The following is a 21,949-nucleotide window of genomic DNA, read 5'->3' as shown; positions in this document are numbered from 1 at the left end:
GTGTCTGCACTTGAACGCACGAGCTGACCTAGATCACTCAAGCAATAAAAGAAGCAAGTCAATAATTCATAAAGAAGGAAATAAGAAAGAGAAAACACTCGGGACACCTCCGGCGGCCTTTTTCACAACTGGCGGCTGGCTCATGAATATTTTCATGTTACGCTCGCTGCAGCTGCGTGCGCTCAGGGTCAACAGCACTGCGAGTAGGATGCATGGACGAAAGGCTTCCAAAAAAAGGACTCCCCATTAGTGGAAAGTTTTTTCAACATTTACCCTCCTCAGTTTTGGCTGGTGAAATGTTTTCTACACTAACAATTTTCCTCGGTGGCCCCCACTGTGATCATGCAGGCAGCCGCAGCAAGGAGCGGAGCTGTGGAACACTACGCAAGTGGTCCCCAAACGTGTTTACCAGGCCGCGGATCGGCGCACCTCGACCCCCAAACCACCACTGTGCCCCCCCCACCCCGTGTAAACTTCAGCGGGCGCGGAGCTCCACACACACGCCCATCCCAGTGTTGACAGATTGCAGTTGCTCATTCCTGCCACGGCGCGTCGCTGTCGCGCCGGCTGAGCGCTCGCTCGCTCGACAGTGGCTGACTGGCTGCTCGCTCGCTGTGTTTTCCCACTCGCGAGTTGACGGGCTCCGCCACCAGACGTCAACGCGTGCGCCTGTTGTGTGGAGCTAGCGGAAGATCACTCAGCGACGGACCGACTCGAGTGAGGAGCGGCCTCTTTTCGTCCTCCCTTCGCCTGGACCCGCACCATGTGTGTGGAAGACGGATACCAGAATTTGAGCCCACCGGAACCGTCTGACGGACACTACGGTGTACGGAAAAGGAGGGAATAGTCGTCGTCGGTGGCGACGGCGACGAACCAGCTGCGAGGCGCCAGCGTTTTCGTCGGAACCACCGAGTGCGGGCCACCGAGAGGAGGAAAATGTCGGGCAAAATCGAGAGTAAGCAAGGTAAGACTCGGCCGTGTAACGGTACTCCGAGGCCGGGGATGCTCGCTATGCTACCGGGGGTAACATTCATTGTGTACGCTTGTCCAATCGGGCCTCGTACGTTTTGCTTGTAGCTTATTAGCTCTTTAGCTTTTTTTTTTTTTCCCCCATCACCGGCATCCTTCCTCGTAAGAGCACGCACAGCGATAATGCGAGACTTAGCTGTGTTTTCACCGCTGCACATTGACTTTCACTTTTCGCCCAAGATTTAGCAAGCCGACGGGCCAGCTAAGTCCGTAGCGCGGGGCGGCGTTTGGAACGGGAGCTCGTCGCGCGGCTAACGGTTAGCTTTGGGCTCGGCTGGCTGGCTGCCTGCCTGCCTGCCTGCCTGGGCTCGTTGACGTGTAGGCTCCCGAGACCACCACGCCACTGCGCTTGTGGTCGTTAATCAAGTCGTACGTGCTTCAAATGGTTCCATCTGCAATCCCCGAGTCTCAAGAATGTTCAAAGTCTTATCGCAAGTCAAATCCTCCAAGTCAAGTCTCCACTTGACTTGACTTTTTCAAAAGCAGAATTATTGTGATCAATTCAACAAGCAAGAAGAGTCCAGTTGCTTCAATTCGACCTTTACAGGATGATTGGCAATTCGCAAATGTGTTTTTCTCATTCCGTTGCGTTGCATTTTCACTGTTTTGACGACTTGTGGTCGGTCAGCAGGGTTTGTTTTGCATGCGAGGCAAGTTGAGTGACAATACGAGCGAGTTTTAATTGTACAGCATACAAAAAGTCTTTTGGGGGCTTCTGTTGGAGTGCAACTCTGCCAAAAATGCATCACGCCAAACGGTTGCCATAGCGTGCAGAGCAAGAGGGCCGATCAATGCGCATGTAAACTAACGGAACTTGACGGGAGACGTCCAGCCCGTCGTCTCACATCAGCATATTTGCCCGTCACCACGGTCACCGTGTCCCCCGTGTCACTCGTTTGTCCTGTTTTGGACAATCGCTGATGTATGGGAGGATGAATGCGTTGTTGCTCTCTCGCTGTGGCACAGCATCACTTTGAGGAAACGAGAAGGCTCTGGCACGGTTCTTCCGTTAGATGCCGACCGAGTATGCTTGCTTCAAGCTGGAGCGTGCAAGCCATCCAGTTGGGCGACTCCATTGCTGATCATTTGGAATGTCCCTTCATTTAGGATTTGCATGCTTCTGTCTGGATTTCCATCGCGGCTATTGTTTGCGGCCAATGTTTTATTGCTTTGGTGTCTGCAACATTGCTGTTATTGTCAGTCAGCATTATTACTAACGCGCAAGGGGGACTCCCTGAGTAGTGACTGCTTGTCTATTGGAATCAACCACTTGAATGAATCATTTTTTGGTGAGTGTTTGTATTTTTTGGGTGCATCTCTGACTTCATGTTATTTTGCTGTCTGTTGGAAAAAGTGATTGGACCCCTCCAGAGTGACACAACAGCTTTGGCATGTGAGCGTTGCGAGGAGTTGTGTTTTATAATTAGCCCTTGTGTGTCTGTCAGCAGTCAATGGGAGTAGACAGCCACATCCTATTTTTGCCCCCCTTAAGGTGGGAAAACGGCCAACAACCCAGGGGGTGCACCCTTGACAGGACCCCCAACCCTCGGGCAGCTCATCTTGAAACGCTGCAGTTTTGAGGTTTGACGGCTGCAAAGCGCTTCAGCCACGACATGAAAGACTTTTTTTTCTTTTTCTGCTCGCTGGCTGCACTGTAATTATTGTGATTTGTATGGGAAAGCAAATAGAGGGAGGCGGGGGGAGCAGGAGTTCCGTCGGGAAGCGGAGGGAATCTCCGCGCAACAAGGAGAACGGCTCAGAGCGGTGGCCATCGCTAGTGATTAGCCACACGAAGCTAACGGCGAGGCTTCGGCGATGGTCGCTGGCCCGAGAACCATGAACGTGGACTTAGTTTTGGAAGGTGCTGGATCTCGCGCATGGCTGCGACTTCTTTGCGTTTGTCTCTGAAGATGAGTCATTTGTTGGTGTCAAAGCGGGCCGTCCGCGGGCCTTTTCCAACCCCTGCCACGCTTGGGTTGCTCCCCACGCCAGCTAGCTGGGTGGCTGGCACCTGTGGTGGCCTTCTGCTTTGTTGAAGCGCTACTTCCTCCTCTGCCCAGCGCTGCTATTTGTGGAGCTTCCCTGGAAGAGGGTCAAGCCAGCGTGATCACCATGAGCGAGCGGTGACTAATTCTCAGCAGGCCTGCGAAGAATGCCAGCAGACGGCCGTTAGTTAGCAGACAAAAAGTGTCGGCGGAGCGCTCGCTCGCTCGGATGGGCAACGCCAGCCGGAGGAGCCGAGCCTCCTCCGAGGACTCGGACTCCTCTCTACCGGGGGACCTGGACGGTGACTTCTCAGGTAAAGCGGGCCGGCCGTCTGTTAACCGGAGAAGCGAACGGCTCGTGACACTCCAATAGCTTTTGTGCCACGAGAATCCAGCCAAACATATTTTATTTTGACTTTTTGTTTTTGTCCACGCTGGCCGGGCCGAGAGTGCAAAACGGGCTCTGTGGCACGCTGAAATGCAGCAGGGGACATTCCTCGCCGGGCTTTCGGTGCCGTGCGGCTTTTCACAAGGTGCTCATTTGCTGGGCTCCGAGCCTGGGCGGAGCCAGCCGGGCCACATCCTTCCGTCGTGGGCCTTGTGAGTGTGGCGGGGGCAGGGTGGTGGAGGCCATGTGGGCCGAGGGGGGGGGGCATTGAGGTGACTGCTGCTCCAATATGAAGGGCTAGTCTTTCCAATGAGGGTGTGTGTGTGTGTGTGTGTGTGTGTGTGTGTGTGTGTGTATGGCTTTCCACTCCAAATTCCTTCATTTTGGACTCCTCCGCTCTTCACCTGACTGTCACTGTAAATTGCCTACCGAGATATCATCTGGCTGGCACGCTTCGCTCCTCGGGCAAGGTTGCGTTAGCGCGGCGGCAGCCAGCTCGACTTTTACTTATGGAAGCGTGCGTACTTCTGCAAAGCGTGAGTTGTTTTGCCGCTTAAGGCCGCTCTCTGGCAAAGTTGTTTTATCGGGCCTCTGGCTCGGATCGGAGCAGCTGCTGTCTGGCGGCGGCGCCTCCGAACTCATCTCAGCAGATCGCTTTGTTTTCAGACTTGACGCTGGCGCGGCGGCTGACAAGCCGGCTATTTATAGCACCTGGCGCTTCTCTTTTGTCTGTTGGTTTTCACCCAAGGTGAACCGACGAACGAACAAATGAACGAACGAACGTCTGCCTGTCAGATGGGAAAATGGAACGCGACAGACAATATCCCAAGTACCTGCGTCGGCACTGGAATGTTCACTTCCCGCGCCCGGCCAGACAACGTCAACTCCGTTTAACAGAAACCGACAGCCTCCTTGTTTACATGTGAGGCCACCAAAGTACCTTAATTGCTCCATGTCATTTAAAAAAAAAAATCTATTTGGCCCGGCCCGTCTCGGTGAGTCAGGTTCCGACACGGTCCCGCCCGCTGTGAACAGATTGTGTCGTCATGTCCACAAAAGGGGGAGCGGCGCTCACCGAGGGACAGGAAACGCAGCCAGCGGCCTCGGCGTCACGGGGGAAGGAACGGGAGGGGGAGCGCCGAATGAAAAAAAAAGACGGGGTGTGTTATTTCCCACTTTGAATGCTCGGCATCACGTGCGAGCTCGTCTGCGGCCCCATTTAGCCGGCGCTTTCACGGGACAATTTGCAGCTCGGCTGTCGCCGGGAGAAATTCGGTAGTCGTTAAAGTTGAAAACGTCATCCCGGCAGCGACGTGGAATCGTGCGTGCAAAGCCGGCCGCTGACATTTCCGCCACGCGCTGGCAAATTTCTCAATGTGTCCCGTGCTTAGAACCAGGCCCTGCGGTATTCCGCTTGTTTGTACGCCATGCGTAAAAAGGTTCACTCAAATGCAAATGGCGAGTGCGCAATTGGCCACGTCACGCCAGAGCGGAAAGGTGTGACCTAACGAGCCACGAATGACCACGCAGATGGAAGAAAGCTTGCACAGAGAGGGAGCTTTGTCGGCGTTGACCTGAAACAGACGCGCCGTTCAAGCCGGGGGGGCTGTAAACGCATCCGTACTCAACGACACGCTCAGGTACTCACTCCGACCTCGTGAATGGACCGTTTTGTCCGAATCTCGTGTGAATTTGCACCCGATGGAACCGGGATGAAGTGGTCTTTTCTTGAAGGAATCGCCTGTGCTCCGCGATGTAATATGATTTCACACTTTGTGTGACGCAACAATCGGTATCGACGTGTACGGCGTGTCCACGCGGCCATGACGCCGATGAGAGTCACGGCGGAGTGATTGGGCGCGCCTCCGAGCGGTCGCCGGAGTTCATGTCCAGCAGCTGGGGAAGGCCGGAGAGAGACGAAACGCGTCGTCGCCATAGCAACACTTTGTAAACAGCGACACAACATAACGGGGGCGTCCGCTTTGCTCATCACCGCTGTCCGAGGGCTCCGTCATTCAAACCTCCTTTTTTTTTGGTCACTTCCTCGTCATCTTTTATCTCCACTCCTGTGTTTCAACGTACCATTAACCAGGACCTGGCTCCAACCCGAGGCACGCTCGCCCAGCGGTGGCCCTTTAAAGCTCGACCAAGGAGCCAATAAATGACGTTTCCTGTTGAATTTTGCCACCTTGCTGTTTGTATCTGCTCAGGCACTCCGGTCTCGCTCCAAATTCCGTGTCCCTGCGATTAGCTACGACACAAAACGGGCCACCCGCCCGACGTTGACAACTTTTCTGGACCAAAACGGCCATGTGATCCTTTTGGATTCTTCTATTGGCTTGTGACGTTTTCTTTCCGATGCACTGCACACCTCGCCAGCTGCTATGCCGACCGACCTTTGTGACGCACACGTGCACACTTTCAGCGCATGGACGGGAACTGGAAGGGGGGGGCAGGGGGTGAAAACCAAGCTGTGTGCGTAACCTTGAGCGCATCCCCTCGCACCCATCGAGGCTGATGACAGCGAGGCCTGAAAACGCACCTGGACACACACCAGAGCGGGCCGGGCCTGTCACAAGCTCAGACGTCACCTGTTGCTTGTTTTGATTTGTTTTTGATCAAAGATGCAAGAAAGTTCATCATCGCGTCTCCTTCCTGTTCTTGTGAGCAACAAAACAAGCAATGCAAATGAGACATTTTGGGTCACTTGCATGATTTAACTGTCTGAAAAAAAAATAAAAGCAGAAGGCCAGCAGACCAAGCTCTCAACATGGAGGCGTATCGGTTCAACTCGATTAAAAATAACATTCACAAATGTCCAATAGCAGAAGTGATAGCTCGCCACAGTGAGAATCAGGAACAGGTTTGAGTGATGACGTGCACAGCAATCGGGCTTCTTCCGGTTCTGTTTCATACTAACGAGACTATTTCCAGTCTTTGTGTGTTTGCTCATAGTGGTATAAAAAATTTTAAAAAAAACATCACTATGACGACAGTGACTACAAAGATTTCTACTGGGCTGTGAAAGCTCGGCAGAATATAAAGGAGAAAAGAAATGTTATGACACCGCGGTTTGCTATGCTCGGTGCGCCGCGCTTTAAACCGAGCGCCAGACAAGTTCTAGTCGATGACCTCAATGCCACTGAGGAAGCCCGCTTGCCGTGTGCATGCTAACGGCGCTAGCGTGACTTTCGTGGGCCGCGTACGCTCCACTTGTAAATCCCGCCGATGCGCGACGGAAGCGTCGCGTCGATTATGGCGGTGACTCAGCGCTGATGTCACTCACTGACGGGCCAGGCCGTGAAACGTGGTCCTCCGGGGCCTCTTTAAACTTTGGAGTGAACAAAGGGGTCCAGTGTGAGCGGATCTCGAAATCCAGATATCACGAAAGGTTTCCACCACCAATCACCACTGTTGCCGTAAAGGCCACGCGTTATGAAAGACGAGATGTTTGCGAGCCTTGTGACTTTTTTTCCGGGTCTGTACAAATACACTCGGTACCAAACGAGGACGAGAGTTTGACGAGAAGAAAGTTTTCTGAGGTTTCTTCCTCAATTGTGTGTAGACTCGCAGCGGTCCCACCTGTCCTCATTTACCATGAAGCTGATGGACAAGTTCCATTCTCCCAAGATCAAGAGGACGCCATCCAAGAAAGGCAAGCAGCTGCAGCCCGAGCCCGCCGCCAAGAGCGCCGAAAAGCCCGTCAACAAGGTAAAGCGTGCACTTTCCATTTGCACACATTCCCCCCCCGTCTCACGTTTTGTCCACGCCAATCCAGAAGGTGAGTCGACTGGAGGAGCAGGAGAAAGAGGTGGTCAGCGCCCTCCGCTACTTCAAGACCATCGTGGACAAGATGGTGGTGGAGAAGAAGAAGGTGCTGGAGATGCTCCCTGGCTCGGCCAGCAAGGTGCTGGAGGCCATCTTACCTCTGGTTCAGGGGGAGGCCCGCATACAGCACAGGTGACTAACTCCTCTCGTTGCCGCCGGACTGCAAGAATGCGTGCACGTCGAGACTCGTCGGGACCGATGAAGCCGATTTGAATCTCGGAAGTGCGCGATGACGCACTCCGTCTGGCACGTCAACGGCTGCGTCGTTCAAACCCATTTGATGTTTTTCGCAAGTGTCGTCATGAATCCTTGAATCCGTCATGTTTGTTCTTTCTCAAACTCGAATGCTTCTAGCGCAACTTTCCATCTGCCCCCTCTCCACAGTTCGGCGTTGTCGTCGTGCCACAACCGCGTGTACCAGAGCCTGGCCAACCTCATCCGCTGGGCCGACCAGGTGATGCTGGAAGGCATCGACCTGGACGACAAGGAGAACGTGACGTCGGTCACCAACGTCATCAAAGCGGTACTGGACGGCGTGAAGGTAAGACGAGTCGGGCCCGATGCGTCTGAGCGGGAGGTCGGCGTTTAAAATGCGGGTCGCTGCGGCAACAGGAGCTGGTGAGGCTGACCATCGAGAAACAAGAGCAGCCCTCGCCCACCAACCCCAACAAACCCACACTGCCCGTCACCGCGGCCGAGAGGTGAGCTCACCAGATCTTTTGATGGAGCGGATCTTTGCGTACATTTTGGACTATTCCATTTTATTTTTGTCCTCCTTTCGCACGGCAGCGGCGTCCCTTCGGAGTCGATAGAGTCGGAGACGGCGGCAAAAGCGGCCCCGACGGCGAGTCCCGCCGAGGCCCCCTCGGACGCGGCCGACGAGGACGTGGCCCCTCCCAAACCTCCGCTTCCCGAAGCCAAGATGGCGGAGCTCAGGTGCACCTTTTGTTGTCTCCCTGAACCAGGTTCAAATGTCCAGAAGACTTTTGTGAAATGCTCCAGCCAACGCAGGACTTTTTTTTTTTTTTTTTTTTCTCTCTCTCTCTTCCTCTCAACCTGTTTCATCCTTTTGTCTCCTTTGTGGGTTCTGGGCACAGAGCACAGTTGAGTTGTGATGCTGGCCAAAGGAAGCCCGCTCCCAAGGAGAAGTATGTTAGCCCAATGTGAGCATTAGAACATCTCCCCCCTCATCAAGCCTCTGGATTGGATGACCTGCATGGTTTCATTCCGTCCAGCGTTTTATTTTCTATTCTTTATTTTCGGGCAGTCCTGCGAATCCCCCCAAAACGCATGAATGTGTGCGGCTGACCCGATGCAGTGTCCCCCCCTCCATTCCACGCTCGCGTCCTCCTAACTCATGCGAGAATGTCGCCGTGAAGAGCGCAAGGCGCCAGCCGCTAACTTGCGCGAGGACGACGTGCAGTGGAACCTCCGTTTCCGAGCTTAGTTGGTTTCCCGTTGAAGGGGACTGAAAAATGTGATATCCAGACAAAATACGTATCTATTTTGGCTTAACCAAGGCGGTACCGAGGTTCCACCGTGTGGTGTTTGTGGGCGTGCGCTTTGAGATGCGCCACGGTGTGGCTTCGCTGTCCTCCTCACTGATTGTCTTCCGCCAACAGCCCTCCGCCGGCCCTCCCGCCCAAGAAGCGGCAGTCGGCGCCGTCGCCGACGCGCGTGGCCCTGGTCGCCCCCATGAGCCGGGGATCCAGCTTGCCCTGCAGCGTCCACAGACAGGTGGGTCGGAGACGCCCGCGTTTGAACGGAGCGGAAAGTGAAACGATCGGTCTCGTCCTAACAGCACGACCACGAGCAGGAGTTCCTGCAGCGGCGCTTCTCGGGGGGCAGCCAGTCGTACGGGGGCGACTCGCCTCGCCTGTCTCCCTGCAGCAGCATGGGCAAGCTCAGCAAGTCGGACGAGCAGCTCTCCTCGGTGGAGCAGGACAGCGGCCAGTGCTCCCGCAACACCAGCTGCGAGACGCTCGGTAAGGCTCCGCAGCGCTCCAAATTCTCGGCGGCGACCAATGACTGCTGTCCTTTCTCTTTTCAGACAACACGGACAACTACGACCACGACTACGACTTCCTCCACCAGGACCTGTCGGTCGGGGACGGCCTGCCGCCCATGCCGGTGGGCGGCTGCCTCAGCCCGCTGCCCGAGTCGCACAGCGAGTCGTCCTCGCCCGTCCCCGGGCAGCATCCGGCGCACCCCCGCTTCAGCGCGCCTCCCCCCCAGCATCCGCCCGAGTACTGGACGCCGCAGCCCGGCCGCGGCAACCCGCTGGCGCGCATTAGCGCGCCGCCCGCTCTGCCCCAGAAGAAGCGGCGCAGCACGCAGACGCCGCCCTTCCCCGACGGCGGCTGCAAGGTGTACGAGCGCTACCCCTCCCAGTACGACAACCTGTCCGAGGAGGAGCCGCCGCCCTTCCCGCTTTTCACGCCCATCTCGCCCATGCCGCAGACCAACGGCGGCGTCTTTGTGGCCCAGTACATTTGCGGCGACAACGCCGACATGGGCGCTAGCCCGCCGCCGCTGCCGGAAAAGAAAAGCAAACACAGTGAGTATCTGGTGAAAGGAGATGACTTTTTCATCTTTGGAAAACGGAAAATGAAAAGAACAACTTTAGAGCGTGACCGGGAGCAATTTGGGAAGGGGCCGCCGTTTTGCCGAGGCGTCGACGGTGACGAGGAAATATTGGACAGGAAGAGAATAGCAGGATGTACTACAATGGCGCCAGCTGCGCAAGGCGGGGCAGGGCAGGGCAGCGCAGCGCAGCGCAGCGCTCATTTCCTGACACGCCCTTGACATCACTTCCTGCGCATTGAGGTCATTCCATGCATTCTTCTCGCTGTAGGAGGGCCGTCGGGTCATCGGATAGAAAGAAGACAGGATATTTCAAATCTTTTTGAATTGCTTGAGGAATATTGAATTTCAGTTGAAGTTCTCAACTCATTAGATACAAATGAATTTGCTCTTGCTCACGTGTCTGCCCAGTCCTGCAGTACATGCAGTTCGTGGAGGACTACTCTGAGCCGCAGCCGTCGGTCTTCTACCAGATGCCGCAGAGCGAGAGCATCTACGAGCAGCGCAACAAGCGCTTCCAGGAGGTCTACGGCTTCAACGACTCTTTCAGCAGCACCGACTCGGTCCACGAGCCGCTCCTGCCGCCCGCCCTGCCGCCCAAGCAACGACAACTGGTAAGAGGGCCTTTTATTGCGGGTCGGGACTCGCAAGTCCGTCGCGGACAAAAACCAAAGGGGGTTTCCACGAAAAGCCTGTTTCCCGGGGACGCGCTCCACACGCAATAGTATCGGACATAGCGTGACGGCAGCAGGTGTCGAAAGAACATCGGCGGTGCAAAGTCCTTACCCGCTTTTGTCGGAAGCCGCTCTCCCGTCCGGTCGGCTCCTCTGACGATTTGCCTCCTTATCGCCGTTCCCGCGACTGAAAGCAAACGTCTGCGCGTGGATGGTGTCGTTGGGAGATAAGACTTTATCAGGCGCTCCAGTCGGGCTCGTCTCGAGCTGAGCGACAGTAGAGAAAAGAGGGAGCGCTTCGTTGTCACTTTTTTTCTCTTTCTCTTCCCTTCCCTCCTCCTCACTTGCCTGATCCAGTAGCTCATCGTGCAACCAGCATCGGGACATAACGTCTTAAATCATCCCAAATCAATTTTACACAACTGGCAGAAGACTCCATTTTCAAACGACTATACGGCACGCCATCGCAAAGAGAGAAACTGAAAGATTGGTGCAAGTGGATGTCCATCTTCTCTGGACTGCTAATCTGATTGCCTCGGCCGTAAGCCCGTGCTTCAACTTTACATGCTTTGGCGACTTTGCGCGGCTTTGGCAAGAAACAAAAGTCATTTCTGCCGCCGCTGTGTGCGCGCGTGGCGAGAGAGGGGGGAAAAAAAAAAAAAAAAAAAAAGCGAATGGGATCATATTGGCCGTGTTTGGAAAGTGCTTTCGTGTAGTTGGCCTCAATTCCGTAAGGCTCTTAAAGCCGCCCGCCGCTTCGCTCCAGTGTCACCATAAACGGCAAAATGGCGAGATGAACCCAGTGACACGTCGGAATCAGTCAACCGGTCCCTAATCACTAAATATGGATTTTTTGAACAGCCAGCGCTAGCGAAAAAAACCCGCTTCACTCGTTCATTTTCCTCCCCGCTGACTTGATTTCTACTACTAATGGCTTCACTCGTTTAATCAACGTTGTCCTCCCCTCATCTCTGGCTCCCTTGTGCCTTGTGCGGACTTTCTGCTTTCTCCAGGCCTCGCACTCCTCCTCCCCCTCTTCCTCCTCCTCTTCCTCGCTCTCCTGCCACCTCCAGCCGTCCGCGGCGGCCTCGGAGGAGGCGGGCTCTGCGCTGGGCCTCAGCATGTCCGTCTCTAACTGCCACCTGATTGGCCAAGCTGCCGTGACCACGCCCACGGTGAGTGTCTGCGCGCTACAACTTTGAGGAGCGTCTTTTTTTCTTTTCTTTTAAGTCGACCCCCCCCAGCGTCCGATTTTCTCCCGCGTGTGCGTCCATGCCGCGGAATGCCGCAGCAGATGGAAAACACATTCCTGTCGCTTTTGCTCATCTTTCCACGTCGCCTATTTTCTCCCTCGGTGCTACTTCTTTGCGTGGAATGTTTGCATTCCTCGCACCCCCGGAGGGAGGCGTGATGTTTGGCCCTCAGCGCGGACATGTCAGGGGAAGAAGGTGCTCTGCGTGAGTCAGTTGGCTTGGCTGGGTTCTTCCCGTGTGGGCGTGTCTCATGACATCATTTGGAGTGACCCGCCAGTTTTTTTTCTTGCCTGCGATGATTGCGTATGTGTTGCTGCTCTGTGTTACCTCAAAGTAGCGTTGGTTCACGTTTCATCTTGAGCTAGTCCAAAGAGCAGAGCAGCATTTTCCGAAGAATATTGCTGCACGCCTGTCTCTGTGCATTTGTGTGTGTCTGCCTGTGTTTGTGTGCGTGCTGGTATGTGTTGAAACGCAGCTGGTATGTGCAACATGTTCACACAGGTTTGCGCTTGTGCGAGTAGACAGACATCGTTTCGGTTTTGAGCGCGCACACATTGGTTCTTAAAGGTACAGCGTCACTTTTTTTATGACGCGCCTTTGTCAAAAGCACCAAAACGTCAGCCTCCGTAATCATTGGGATCGTCAAATTGCAGTTGACCTTTGCCAACACACACAAAGCCGTTAAAGCCCGCAGCACCCCCTGCTGACGACACTGGCAAATTGCAAGTTGGAATTTGAACGCCCTGCACTGTCCGCTAAAGCTGAGCTGCAGCTTGAGGAGACGTCGTCATTGCTGTGCGATACGTTTGCGTTCTCGTCCGGGTCCAGGCCGTTCCTCCGCCTGTGGCGCTCGCTTCTGTTTCCTCCTTAAAGCGACCTGATCTTTTTGGCTCTTTGTTTTCTTCTTGCTTCTCCTCCTCTTGCTTCCGCGCTTTCCGGCGACCCCCCTGGCCGCAGAGCGTGGACCAGGCCGCCTTGACCAGCGCCATCGTTCCCGACGGCAGGGGGGGGGGGACCCGCGGGCTCCCCGTCCGCCTCGGCGGCGGCCCGGCCTCCCTCCGAGTCGTTCCTCGGTGACTCGCTCCAGGCGGTGAGCACGGATGTCGAACGCGTTGTTGTGGACGTTGAGCGGGCGGGACGGGCTTGTCCGATTCTTACGTAGAAGTAAAAGGAGGGCAGGAAAAAAAAAAAAGCAATTGGCGATGACCGGTTTTCTTGCTCGTGATCATCTAACACAGCCTGCCCATCAAAGATCTCAGGGGAGCATGACTTCTGACTCTGCATGAACTCTTGTGGCACCCGCTGGTCGTGATGACGCTGAGCCAGGACCCCTCCCTCACAGCCCTTTCACGCTGCCTCACGTCTCGGTTTTTTCCCCCCTTCCCGTAGAGCGAGAGCGCAAATGACGAGGGTGGGGAGGGCGAGTACGTCAACTTGTACTCGTCCAGCCGGGCCAATGGCGAGCTGCCTCGCTCCCTCAGAGTAAGTAGTAGCGGTGAGGTCGCCACCAGGTGCAGACCACTTGGGGATGCAAAGCCAAAATGCGCCGAGCATGGCTTGCTCACGGACCGGCTTTCCTCCGAGGCCGCTCGGCTTTTCCGAAAGCCTTTGCTGCTAATGTCGCTAGCCTCCAAGCTAACACCTCCCGTGTCCGCTTTGCCCCCCCCCCTCTCCTTGTCAAGTGCTTGTGCATGTGGGTGCACTGTGCGTGGTTGTCCTCATTCCCTTTGACGTTTGGGCTACGGCGTGTACTATAGCATGTCGTGCTGTGTTGTGTTGGGTGTTTGTCGTCGGGCAAACGGCGGTGGTGGCGGCGGTTTGTCTCGCTTGCCAAATTGCAGCGTTTCCACGAAGCTTTCAAACACCCGAGGTTGAGCATCCGTCTGCCTTCCAATCAGGAAACGGTCACGGCCGACGGCGTGCTCCAAGACCCCGCCCCTCCGACGCCTTCCGCCAATAGCAAAGAGGCCGTGAAACTGGAAAGGTAAGGCGTTTTTCGGCTTGGAAAAGAAATGAAGTCATAATGTCTGCTCATTACTTTGCTGTGGTACGACATCAAATTATTACAGGAATAGTTTTGAGACAAAGTGAATGATGATGACGACAATTTTGGTTTTTCAGAAGGCAGGAGTCAGCAGAGGAGAGCGAGGAGAACGTGGACGAGCTGTCGCTCATCGATCACAAGGAGATCATGAGCAGGATAACACTAAAACAGGAAGTAAGACGACCGAAACCTGTTTTGTTTTTTCTGTTTTTAGCCACCAGTCTGCAACGGAAGCGCATGCCACTGCAAGGCCAGCTTGATTTTGTCCCCTTAGTTCTGTTGGGGGCAAAGGTCACTGTGAGTCAGTGACAAGGTTATTCTAGCTTATGAAAACTATCAAAATAATAAATACTGTCTTTAAATTTTTTTGACAGGTATAAAGATAAGTTTCAGACGGTGGCAAAGCACTACTTTTGTACAAATAAAGCTTGCCCGTGTCAGGATGTCAGCAAAGCCCTACTTTTGTGAATCCTCAGCGACAAGATGGTGGCCAAGCACTGCTTTTGTCTTAATGTAGCCCCCTCCCACTTGGCCCGAAATCTAAATGACACCTCTTGTCCCCCCCAGAAAGACGACGGGCCGGATGTGCGCGCTGGATCGGGAGACATTTTATTAGTCCACGCCACAGAGACGGACCGCAAAGGTAAAGACCAATCCTCACAGGTTGTCGTGTCGTTGGCGCTCGCTCCGTGACTAACCCCTCCCTCCCTCCCTCCCTCACAGATCTGGTTTTGTACTGTGAAGCCTTTTTGACTACATATAGGACGTTTATAAGCCCCGAGGACCTCATTAAGAAGCTCCACTACAGATATCCTCTCACTCTTTGCCACCTTTGCGTGGGCATGTGTGCTCAAAAAAATCTGCCAGCATACGTTCTGATGTTCCTTGACCACCAAGCACATATACAAGTTTTTGCCACAGTCCAGACACGTTCAAGAAGCGAGTCAGCAAGAACACCTTCTTTGTGTTGGTGCGCGTGGTGGACGAGCTCTGGTGAGTCATTGCGCCTCCGAAAAGGATCAAATGAGACAAGCGGTACCCTGACGCCGGCCGGCCCTGCGCTCGCAGCCTGGTGGAGCTGACAGAGGACATCCTCAAGCAGCTGATGGACCTGGTCTTCACGCTGGTCTGCAATGGAGAGCTCAGCCTGGCCCGCGTCCTGCGCAAGAACATCCTGGACAAGGTGGAGCAGAAGAAGCTGCTGCGCTACACCAACTCGCTCAAGCCGCTGGCCGCCCGCGGCGTCTCGGCCAGGTACGTCCGATGGAGCCGACCTTCGGCGGGCATCCGAAACGCTGTTCTAAACAAGCGTGTCGGCGTCATCCCGCCAGGCCCGGAACGCTGCACGATTTCCGCAGTCACGAGATCGCGGACCAGCTCACGCTTCTCGACGCCGAGCTCTTCTACAAAATTGAGGTGGGGCAGCTCATGCGTCTGCGGTTGACTAACCCTTTGGTCTGTCATTGACAACTTTTTTTTTTGTTTTGTCTGCTTCAGATTCCCGAGGTGTTGCTTTGGGCCAAAGAGCAAAACGAAGAGAAGAGTCCCAACTTGACGCAGTTCACAGAGCACTTTAACAACATGAGCTACTGGTGAGTAAAAAACGAAAAGAAATGTCAGGAAGCTCGCATCGCCCGCTTCCTGTTTTAACCATCTGCGTCCACCAGGGTGCGCTCATTAATCATTCAGCAAGAAAAAGCCCAGGATCGAGAGAAGCTGCTGCTCAAGTTCATCAAAATCATGAAGGTGGCTCCTCGCACGCCCACAGAGAAAATCCAACTTTATAGTCCGTCGGTTTCATGATCCTTTCCTTCGACAGCACTTAAGAAAGTTGAACAACTTCAACTCGTACCTGGCCATCCTCTCCGCCCTGGACTCCGCCCCCATCCGAAGATTGGAGTGGCAGAAGCAGACGTCGGAGGTGATCACGCGCATCGAGTCGGGTGGCTCGTGATTATCATGAATGAATAATAATATTTGATCACTTGTTTTCAATCTTTTCATCAGGGATTGGAGGAATATTGCACGTTGATTGACAGCTCGTCGTCCTTCCGGGCGTACCGGGCCGCTCTGGCTGAAGTGGAGCCTCCCTGCATCCCGTACTTGTAAGTGCAGCGCAGCGCGTGGCTCGTCACCTCAAATGGTATTTAAAAAAATTTTTTTTTCTGGCCGCCCTGCAGGGGTCTGATCTTGCAGGACCTGACCTTCGTCCACCTGGGCAACCCAGACCTCATCGACGGCAAAGTCAACTTCTCCAAGCGATGGCAGCAATTCAACATCTTGGACAGCATGCGCCGCTTCCAGCAAGTGTGAGTAACCAATCGCTGTTTGCAAACAATGGCCGCAAATTTCCGACATGCCCGTAAACTGCAAACTTTTAGTGAAAAAACAAACAAATTTGGTTGTTTTTGCTTGCAGGCACTACGAGCTGAAACGCAACGACGACATCGTCTCCTTCTTCAACGACTTCAGCGACCACCTGGCCGAGGAGGCGCTGTGGGAGCTGTCGTTGAAGATCAAGCCGCGGAACATCGCCCGGCGCAAGACGGAGCGGGACGAGAAGACTTAAGCGCGGCCGCGGCCTCCCCCCCCAGCACCGCAAAAAAACAAAAGACTTGACCTCCAACTGTGCTTCAATGACACTAACCCCACTTTAATAGACCCGCCAAATGGACGCTTTGAATTTTGGCGGGAGCTAACGGGAGATTCGTTGCAGGAGAGCGATTATCGGAAGCGCGAGTGAGGTTTACAAGGAGCCGTACCAGGCTCGGAGACTTCTTACTAACTGGGAGCGAGCGAGCGAGCGGACACACCACGGCGGGAAAACCAAAGTCCGCCCTCTTGTCAAGTGGAGACGGCCGGCCGGCCGAGTGTGTGACAGACAGCGAGGTGAGAAGAAGGTCCATTGCGCTTTCAACTTTTTCAACATTTTTGTATTCTTCTATGTCGTCGCTGTCGGGCAAAATCCTGGCCTCTGGAAAATCACCAGTTACTTCAAGGGGAACTCGAGGCATCAGTCTCAGGGTGCTGTCATTTTGTGCGACAGTGTCCCCTGCTGGCCACCGACATTGATGTCCACGCGCCCCTCGCATCGCCACGGCTCACCGGTTTTCGAGGTTCGCCCGTGTGACGTCGGCGATGCGAGCCCGAGGGCACTTGGATGTTGATTTGGGTTGACGGATGGCGGAGGGCCGCGTCGGACAAAATGCCAGATGGATGTTGTGATCTGCCTAATTGTGATTCATTCCCTCAATGCAATGCAATGACGTTTTTTACCTTGAGTTCCACTTGAACGCCCGCCCTATTGTTCAAGTACTACCGCTATCATACATCAACACACCACAGCACCACCAAAATCGTGTACGAACAATTGTTCACATGCTAAAATCAAAAAAGATCTATATTACGCTCCGTCCGTGACAAAGTCTGCAATCGCTGCCGACTTCCCAAAAGCAATTACATTATCATGCCAAACTTTGATGAAATGAAATATGACTGAGTCATTGCAGTATTTTCTTCTTTTATATACAGAACCGGCTTACTCAAATGTATAGAACCTATTTTGCGTCGTTATTGTCTTAAAAAAAATAAAATAAAAAATCCAGATTTCGGATCTTGAGGCAACATAATGCTGCCCGGCTCCTGCAGAACAAAGAAGCGTTCACATATACAAATTTGCTCTCTAATTCTATTGGGCAACGTGTCAAATAAAAGTTGCGGAGAAAGACCAATCGTGTCATTATGTGAAAAACTGAAATTGACCATATTTGGTCATGGCGGGCCTTCCGCCCAACAGCGACGATATACACGCACTACTCGCAAAAATGTGAGAAGATTTCATCCAAAGCCGAGAGTCCCTTCCTTTTTGGAAGTAGTGTGTGTAGATATTGATGTAGGTGTGTTTATCACGTGTCGTCGAGTTGGTCGCCTCAAGTCGAGCAGGTCGCCTCGAGTCGAGCATGCCGCTCCCCTCAAAGCAGCAGCGCCCCCTGCTGCCGAGGGGAAGGTTTGCTCGTTAGCTTGTGGAAGAATCACGCGTGGTCATGAAATGTATTTTATACACACGCCGCTCCTTTTGTTCTTGAAAAGGACGTTTGCGCGTACCGGGAGAACTCGGACGGAGAAAGAATGGAGGAGGAGGAGAAAGAGAAATGACTCAAGATGCTGTGATCTGTTACGTCATGGTGTGCTGTGGTCATATGTAAAAAAAACATAAAAACAATCACGTCATGTTCAGGATGGGGGGTGAGCTCATTTGTCATTCCAATGTGTAAATCTTTTCTTTGGGAGAGCAGTCAGAAGCAATGCGTCACACTGTGCCCTCAATAAAAACAAAACAGCTGTTTCTATACATGAACACTTTATCATCGTCATCATATATGTATATATATTATTCACACGCAAAAAACATTCCTGTTACATGGAAAGTGTTTAAGGCATTGAATAATCTCCAGTGGACAAAAAACATCTCTCACTGGGTTCAAACTTGAAATATATTAACAAGATGGGTCACAATCAGTGCAAAAGAAATCGTTAAATCAGCTTATTAGTCTAGCAACAAGACCGACCGTATGTATGCTTGCAACCTTTTTTAAAGTTGGAAACTTTCAATGGGAATAAAAGCACAATGGGAAACTCTGTTTAACAATCTGGACACCTGTGTTCTACCGCCCCCTGGTGGCCAAGGTGCGCACACCAGGAAAAGCAGCACAACGTGAATCTCTGTTTCGGATGAAACGAGATGTTGATATTTACATTACAATCTGATTACATTTCCCCAAAATTCTCATTGAAAGTTTCCACTTTGGAACATTTTTCAAATTTCCCGGTCGAGTGTTATCGAATACAACTTTGCGTGTGTAACAGCAAATTCCAAAATCAGATAAAGGTCTCTGGAAATGGTGCTGGCCGCTAGTGTGGCCGAGTGCTGGGCTCCAGCAGGGCCCGCTTTCCAGGCGGGTTGGCGCTCTGCAGGTGGCACTCGCCCGCCATGGCCCGCTTCAAGGGGCGGCCCTGGCCGTGGCCCTGGCCGTGGCCCTGCCCGTTGACGGGCCCCCGCTGCCATTTGCAGATGTCGCCGTTGAGGATGTCCTGGATGTGCTGCACGATCAGGTTGATGGCCACTGGAGGCACACAAACAAAACAAAAGAAAGGTAAGCTGGAGATGATGCTGTGTGTGTTACTAGATTGATCAAAATGAGTGCTCAGGAGTTTGCTCTGCAATGCCTGACAGGGTTCTTTTGCGATTTCAAAAGAGAAATGAGCCTCACCCATGTTGTCAACTCCCCTGGGAATGATCACGTCCACGTACTTCTTGGTCTAAAACAAAGCAAGGAGAGGGAGGGGGAGCTAACAGCCTTCAAGAATAGAAGGGAGGAACCTGTTTGATAAAACGCTTACAGGCAGGCAGAACTCCTCAAAGGCGGGCTTGACAAAGGTGGTGTACTGCGACAGGATCTGCTCCAGGTCCCGGCCTCGGGTCATGTCCCGTAGCACTGACGAAGCAAAACGTTCAGCTCGGCAAGGAACCGCCAAAGAAATCCAAAGCGTGGCCCGTACCTCTGCGAGACAGCCGCACGTCCGAGTCGGTGTCCACAAAGAGCTTCATGTGGAACATGTCTCGCACTTTCTGCGGGTAGAAGACCAGGATGCCTTCCAGGAGGACCACGTCGGCCGGGTAAACAGTGATCCTCTCGTCCAATCTGAACGCATGGGAAGCAAAAACCTGTTGCCACCTCCTTTGCGCTTCTGTCCTCAAATAATGGCCTCCTTCGCCCTGGACCTTTTGAAAGAAAGTCCAATATCTCACCTGGAATGGGTGACAAAGTCGTACGTGGGGACTTGAACCACTCTGCCCTCCACGATGTCCTTCAGAGTTTTGTACATCAGCTCGTTGTCGAAGGCTTCTGCGAGAGTTGCAAAGTGTCGTGTTATCTCAACTAATTCAATATCGAATGCCTGGTGACCACATCGAGGCAATCTACCTGGGTGGTCAAAGTTGTACTGGCCCTTGAGCGCTTTGGCCTTCTGCTCGGCAGTGAGCACGCGATAGAAGCAGTCCTGGCTGATGATGGCCACCTTCCTCTGGTGGTGGTCCACCTTGTTCTGGCCCAGCAGCTCCATGATCTTGGCACACACCGTCGACTGGCACGCCACCGAAGAAAGAAAGAAAGAAACATTTTCCATTCAACAAGAAGAGACTCTAAACAGGAAGGCTGATCCTAAGAACTGTGAGGCAGATGTGCTAACCACTAGTAAACTATGTTGATGTTGCAAAAAATTTTTTAATGCACGTACTACATATTTAGTTTCGATTTTGTGTTATTGTTATGTGCGCGGACCAACTGTCGTGACAGGCAATGCTAGCTCGGCTAACGCTAATAACCACGAGAGCTAATTGGTTCGAACAAACCTTCCCGCTGGCGGTTCCCCCGCTGACACCGATGAGGAACGGCCGATGATGCGGCCTCTCCTCGGCCTCCTCTCCGGCTGCGAGGACCTCCATCGCAGTCCGAACGCGAAGGGGGCAAAACGAAAGAGTTGACGCGCTAGCCCGCTTCAGAGGCTACACAGTTAGCCAACAAGCAGGTTGCGTTCTCGCGTGACGTGAGGAGATCATGTGACCCACGTCACATGGAAAACACCGAATTCGCTGTTTTCTGTTCAAAAAGAAACAGAACTAAAATGATGCATTTCAACCTAAACCATATGCCAAGGGAAACGAAAATGCATTTAGTGACGGTTTTGGGTTCACGATTTTATTTTATTTTTGCTTTTCTGTTAAACCGAACAAAATGTTCCAGAGAAAAGTCAAAGTCTGCTTTATTGTCAATTTCTTCACATGTCAAGAAGCACGGTGGTCCAGTGCTTAACAGTATGTTCTGGGTCCAAACCTGGAGTTGGCAAATGATTCCCTCCTGTGCTTGTGTGGGTTTTCTCCAGCTACCTCCAGCACATCCATCCATGTTCACTTCAACAAAGGCTTGAATGGACTCAAATAGACAACAAGCTCATCCGCCATCCAAACAATGACAACCACTGTAGAAAAGAAAACTCGACGATTCGCACATTCATGTATCTTTGTCCGAGTCATTGTTTGCAGTTTCCGATGGAGGACATTTCTCCTGGCTGGACTCGGTCAGAACAACTTGGAGAGCATCCGTTCCTCCCAGCCTCCTCACCGTCTCTCCTTTGGCAGCCAAGATCTCCTCAATGTTCCTGACAACGTTAACAGCGAGTATGCAAAGTCAAACTCACTCAAGATGGACAATTTGCACATTGGAGCTTACTTCTGTTGACCATCTAAGCATTACAGCCACTGGGTGAGTAACCTTTTAAATGAAACTTTTAGGATGTTGTGCAGGGAGTTTATAACGACTAAAATGTCTACAATCAGCCAATCTTACAAATCGACCAACCTTTTCCCTTCCAAATCGGTGAACCAGCCCAAGTTGTCGGCGATAATGTGGTGATTCTTGCATCCCGAACATGTCACAATAACGACACCGTTGTGATACGCCTGCTTGGAGATCTTTTGCGTGGATCTGGCGGAGCATACCTGCGAAGTTTCAATTTGCATGAAGTTCATCACCAAGCTAAGCTTAAAGAATACGGTTAAACCAAAATACCTTGCATGTGTACACCAGGTGGTAATGTGTTGACTGGATTTTCCCAACGGCCTCACTTGAAAAGCTTCTCCAAGGGGTCTGGACTCTTTCCGAGTATGCCTGAAGACGACCATTGCACCGGTCCAAATGAGAAGGGCTCGCTATCGGCCCAAACGCATGGTAGCAGCGGGGGTAAAGTCGACAAACCGATGAACGACATTGCAAACCCTGAACGAAACCCATCGTCGATTTGGACATCTGTGGCCACCGTAAACGAGCTAGACAGCCGTGAAACGCCATGCGGTTGTTTACGTTTGCAGCTGCTGGGTCGTCGCATGTTTATGACGTCATGTTCATGCTACGCGCTTTCTTTTCACTGGAGCGTCGTGTTTTGATGTTGATTCATACAACATTAGTTCTATAAATGTTTGTAACGTCTCAATGATATATTGTGTAAAATAATCTGAGCGTTGTGTTTTTGTTTGAACGAGCGGAACCGACGTTGCTGTTGTTTTTGGATTCAGCTGTAACCTTGTGCTTTCATTTGGAAAACAGAGA

General features: G+C 52.8%; 3 protein-coding genes across 3 annotated transcripts; 1 reads left to right on the top strand and 2 right to left on the bottom strand.

The window, feature by feature from the left end:
* Positions 1 to 576: 576 nt before the first annotated feature.
* Positions 577 to 18,010, top strand: rapgef1b (Rap guanine nucleotide exchange factor (GEF) 1b). Its single transcript, XM_037266222.1, is given in 28 exon segments — positions 577 to 964; positions 6,968 to 7,113; positions 7,181 to 7,362; positions 7,615 to 7,771; positions 7,843 to 7,931; positions 8,020 to 8,166; positions 8,328 to 8,378; positions 8,853 to 8,967; positions 9,032 to 9,215; positions 9,281 to 9,787; positions 10,225 to 10,427; positions 11,501 to 11,662; positions 12,698 to 12,742; positions 12,744 to 12,830; positions 13,130 to 13,222; positions 13,639 to 13,724; positions 13,862 to 13,958; positions 14,352 to 14,427; positions 14,508 to 14,592; positions 14,685 to 14,777; positions 14,853 to 15,038; positions 15,116 to 15,200; positions 15,282 to 15,376; positions 15,452 to 15,530; positions 15,604 to 15,705; positions 15,792 to 15,889; positions 15,965 to 16,093; positions 16,203 to 18,010. Coding segments are annotated over 28 exon segments (3,558 nt in total). The 5' UTR covers positions 577 to 936; the 3' UTR covers positions 16,354 to 18,010.
* A 117-nt stretch (positions 18,011 to 18,127) lies between these two features.
* On the bottom strand, positions 18,128 to 20,397 carry uck1 (uridine-cytidine kinase 1). Its single transcript, XM_037266230.1, has 7 exons — positions 20,197 to 20,397; positions 19,769 to 19,928; positions 19,594 to 19,690; positions 19,344 to 19,486; positions 19,185 to 19,279; positions 19,055 to 19,103; positions 18,128 to 18,907 (listed from the first exon to the last, which is right to left on the bottom strand). The coding sequence occupies exons 1-7, from the start codon at positions 20,287 to 20,289 to the stop codon at positions 18,696 to 18,698; spliced, it is 849 nt and encodes a 282-aa protein (XP_037122125.1). The 5' UTR covers positions 20,290 to 20,397; the 3' UTR covers positions 18,128 to 18,695.
* Positions 20,398 to 20,526: 129 nt separating this feature from the next.
* On the bottom strand, positions 20,527 to 21,729 carry dnlz (DNL-type zinc finger). Its single transcript, XM_037266231.1, has 3 exons — positions 21,413 to 21,729; positions 21,203 to 21,342; positions 20,527 to 21,002 (listed from the first exon to the last, which is right to left on the bottom strand). The coding sequence occupies exons 1-3, from the start codon at positions 21,689 to 21,691 to the stop codon at positions 20,855 to 20,857; spliced, it is 567 nt and encodes a 188-aa protein (XP_037122126.1). The 5' UTR covers positions 21,692 to 21,729; the 3' UTR covers positions 20,527 to 20,854.
* Between the last annotated feature and the right edge of the window lie 220 nt (positions 21,730 to 21,949).

This window comes from Syngnathus acus, chromosome 12, assembly GCF_901709675.1.
Source record: "Syngnathus acus chromosome 12, fSynAcu1.2, whole genome shotgun sequence".
NCBI lineage: Eukaryota > Metazoa > Chordata > Actinopteri > Syngnathiformes > Syngnathidae > Syngnathus > Syngnathus acus.
Note: the sequence above shows the minus strand (reverse complement) of the source record. Positions and strands in the feature narration are given on the sequence as shown.

Coding starts and splice junctions, on each gene's coding strand:
- uck1 (XM_037266230.1), bottom strand. CDS start 20,289: ATGGAGGTCCTCGCAGCCGGAGAGGAGGCCGAGGAGAGGCCGCATCAT. Junction 19,929..20,196: donor GGGGAACCGCCAGCGGGAAG/GTTTGTTCGAAC, acceptor GTGGCGTGCCAG/TCGACGGTGTGTGCCAAGAT. Junction 19,691..19,768: donor GTACAACTTTGACCACCCAG/GTAGATTGCCTC, acceptor CAACTCTCGCAG/AAGCCTTCGACAACGAGCTG.
- dnlz (XM_037266231.1), bottom strand. CDS start 21,691: ATGGCGTTTCACGGCTGTCTAGCTCGTTTACGGTGGCCACAGATGTCC. Junction 21,343..21,412: donor ACCTGGTGTACACATGCAAG/GTATTTTGGTTT, acceptor GAAACTTCGCAG/GTATGCTCCGCCAGATCCAC. Junction 21,003..21,202: donor ACCGATTTGGAAGGGAAAAG/GTTGGTCGATTT, acceptor TAACGTTGTCAG/GAACATTGAGGAGATCTTGG.